Here is a 3,878-nt window from a genome sequence, read left to right as displayed (position 1 = left end):
TTTCCTTGTTCATGTCCTTAATCTTTTTGTATTAGATAAGATTAGATAACTCCCAAGCAAAGCATCTCCACCCCATTTTCCTTGTTCACAAAAATTCAATTAGTTTATTAAGATTTTAAAATAAATTCGGAACTCTTGACTTTTTTTTTAATTTTTTTTAAAGTTTCTAATATCTTATTTTGTAATCTTATAAGTTCGTTTTTTTAATAATTTTTTTTTTACCAATTACACCAACTAAAGAAATTTAACGGTCATCGCGTCTTACTTTGAAATATTATTCAATTTTGTTATGGTAGCTCTATTAATACGTCGGAGAATTAAGTTTTAATGGATTATATATTATAAATCAATCCTTATCAAAATTAAATTTTTATTTTCTTACCGAATCAATATTATGAATTTACTATTAGACCCTACAACCCATGCAAATGTCCAAGTTTAAATTATTAATAAAGTTTGAATTTATAAGGTTAAATAAAATTAGGTGGTGTCCAAGTTCTTTATCATAGTCCTGCTAAAAAAATATATCTTGAAATTGAAAGAATAAAAATCTTAGAACGGGCAGCAACGTAATAGCTATTTAGGCGCATAATGGTTGCATTTTTTCATTTCATTTACCGTAATTATATAATTTTTTTAAAAATAAAATATACTTATACATATTATTTAAAATAAAAATACAATAAACTTTAGAATATAAAATTCATTTCATCGGCGACAAGTTGCATTCTTTTTCTCTTGTAGGCAAAAGGGAAAGCTCCTTTATATTCATTTGGGTACGCTCCAACAAATTTTGGGATTAATGCAATTTATCCACCCGTGATATTGTAAATGAGTAGATTATCCACTAAAATTAAGTAATTTACCTCGTATTAATTAAAATGAAACAATTTATCTCCCTATCTAGAGAGGTAAATTGCTTCATTCTAAAAAACATGAAAGGATAAATTACAAATTTTTTTTTTATAAAAAGATAATTTACTCATTTGTAATATGACAATGGGTTGCTTGTATTTTCTTCCACGAATCCCTAATTTAGAAATCGTACTTAAAAATCCATAAATAGGGTTGTGTACTAAGTTTGAGGAAAGTTAATCAAAATAAAATAAAAAATTAGAAAAATTATTTTCTTTGTGATGTTGGAAATGAGATTTATATCTACATATGATGTTGTTTTATTATCACAATTTTCACATTTTGAAAAGATTTAATCTTTTTCTTAGTACATTGGAATTCATTATACTTTTTCTTATATAAATAATATCCTAACTTCGATGATAATATCAATTAATATTGTCATATTGTGTAAGAGAAATTGTAGGATCAAAATGAAAGTGCGAAACTTATACGATTTTATATTATTTGAAAATGTTTGAGGTGCTAATGAGTTTTTTATCTCAATGTTAAGGTTAAGATCTCGGGAGTTTCACTATACAATATTTTTCTGATTGAGTCCCACATATATCGATATTGCTCTGTATATACAGTAGTGATGCGTGTTCGGATCCAGCAGCACTACAAAAGGTCGAAAGATCTTCATAAAAATTCTAAGTTAAACAGAGGACTAACCGGGTAAGTAAATAGTTAGCACTCAATTATTTAAGTCGGTAAATATTTTGACTAAATAACACAAGAAAAGCTTGAGTAAAAGCGAGATGACAATGAAATAATTGGTATAGTTAAATGTGAAATTCTTGAATATGTAAATAGAAGTTGAAATTTGAGTGAAAAAGTGCGGAAAAAATAGCAGGCTTAGCATATCCTTGTTGTTCGAGAGACAAGATGAGCTTACTGAATCTCACTTACAGTGTTGACTTACCTTAGCAGCATCTATTATAGAGGAGTTTCAAGAGATCTTTCTAAACTTATTAACTGCAGTTGAGATATCCCAAGAATTCTTAGGATATCGGCTTTGTAGGATTATCTGGAGTTATGTCCAAAGAAAAATGCCTACTCGAAGGAGTCCTGTCAGATCAACTAGGCATATAGAAAAGTGGTTACTTGCTGCTTCCAACAAACGAATCCAACTAGCTCCCATTTAGAGTGACATGGGCTGTCACGTGGACAATGCAGTCCAAGGAATCCACATGATCAGTACCCCAAAGCCAACGAACAAACAGAAAGAGTTGGATTAGGCCCAATAGATATGGGCCTTATTAACTTTTAAAGATAAAACTGTGTGGGCTTAGCTTGTGGAAAGGATAGCCCAAATAAAAATTACTTTGTAAATTGGGACACATTTGTTCCTTCGCCTTTAAGAAAAGAACATCCATATATATATATATATATATATATGTGATAGAATTCATTAAATGCAATACTTTTTAGGTTTTCTTTCTCTAATAAATAAGTTTTTCTAAAATTTATTAAATTTATTATATTAATAAATCATAATTATATTTTTTTTGGATTGAGCCATTACTGATTTATTTTAGATAAATAAATATTTTAATGATTAAATTACTCTATGCATTCATAAATTAATTCATAAGAAATTGTGTGTTTTTATCATTATAATGATAGTTTAATTGAAAAAAATTATTTGATTTGAAAGAAGTGATAATAAGTCCATCGGGAATAGATATCATTCAATTTTTTTGTTAATATAAAAAAATTTGATATTTATGACTAACGAATGGACTTATTTATTAAATTGAAACAAATCTCAAAAGTGTTAGATGTAATTTTTTGAATTATTAAAAATTTATGTATAATTACATTAAATTTGAGATAACGAGAGTGTAATCATTCATAATATTTATTTATGAGATTTCAATTTTAAAAGACGAATTTCTTTAAATATTAATTTTTTGTTTTTTCAAGTAAAATTATCCACTCAAGCATTGGGTCCCACACCCCGCAGAGAATGTAACACGTGTCAGAGTCCTGGTCCATCTAGGACTCTACGCTGATGGATAAAAAGATCTTTTCCCCCTTCTTTAAAAACTATTTCTTAATAACCTTAAATTTTCAATTAACACAAACACACACAATGGGAGGCGGAGCGATGAGGGTCGCGGCCAAGGTGGCGGGGATCACCGCCGCTTCGGGTGGTCTTCGCGGCATCGCGGCGGAGCACTATTCGGTCTCCTCTGCCGCCCGAAGGGCCGCTTCCATCCGTCCTCCGGCGGCCACCGTGGAGGATGTGAAGCTTGTGACTTCGCAGGTGGAGGCTGGGGTGCAGAGGCCTTGTTTGGAGATGGATGATTGGGTGTTCGCTGGTGGGGAGGAGGAGGCTGTGGTTGGGGTCGCTGACCCGATGCCGAGGGTTGTGTTTGGCGGGGTGCCAACTCTTCAGGAAGCGAGAGAGGCCACTTCTGAACTCACGGCTGCTCTTGACAAGTATTTTCTTTGTTCTTCTCGAAAAGTTCGATATTAAGTTTTGTTGAAATTGCATCAATCATGCTGAAGGGTTTGAATATCCATCGATCTTTTTTTTGGTATGCTATTGTTTTTCTCTATCATCTCTGAAGTTTCTTTCTCATTTTATTTCAGTAATGAGAAATCCTTCTTTTCACAGTTCTGATTCAGACTGATTCTTTTGATTTATTATCATTAGTCTTGTAATCATTGATTAATTCTGGTAGCAATTATTGGATTTTTGATATTTTATTCTCCATAGCTTAGTCATAAGTTCTGAGGAAGCTACTGAGTTTGATAAAGGGATAAATGCAATTTACCATCTAGCATGTGAAATGAGAAAAAAAAACTGAATTTTTTTTAGCAAATCTAAATGAAGCAAAGTACCCCTATCAATGGTCTGAATAGGTGGTAATTTGCTTCTTTTTTCAAAATACAATGGAAATTTGCCTTTTTTTAATCGCCTTCCCCACATTGTCCCCCCCCCCCCCCCCCCCCCCCCCTCCCCTTCCACCCAC

The 3,878-nt window shown here is 31.8% G+C and overlaps 1 protein-coding gene across 2 annotated transcripts in view; it reads left to right on the top strand.

Annotated features, from left to right (window-relative positions):
• Positions 2,956-3,878, top strand: part of LOC105176746 — a 2,818-nt gene continuing 1,895 nt past the window's right edge. The window contains exon 1 of one of the 2 annotated variants that reach the window (XM_011099646.2): positions 2,956-3,342. In XM_011099646.2, the coding sequence (XP_011097948.1) occupies positions 2,993-3,342 (350 nt within the window). In that variant the 5' untranslated portion in view covers positions 2,956-2,992. The remainder of the gene's footprint in view (positions 3,343-3,878) is intronic. The other variant, XM_011099645.2, reaches the window with a different exon arrangement.

Source organism: Sesamum indicum, linkage group LG14, assembly GCF_000512975.1.
Source record: "Sesamum indicum cultivar Zhongzhi No. 13 linkage group LG14, S_indicum_v1.0, whole genome shotgun sequence".
Taxonomy (NCBI): domain Eukaryota; kingdom Viridiplantae; phylum Streptophyta; class Magnoliopsida; order Lamiales; family Pedaliaceae; genus Sesamum; species Sesamum indicum.
Note: the sequence above shows the minus strand (reverse complement) of the source record. Positions and strands in the feature narration are given on the sequence as shown.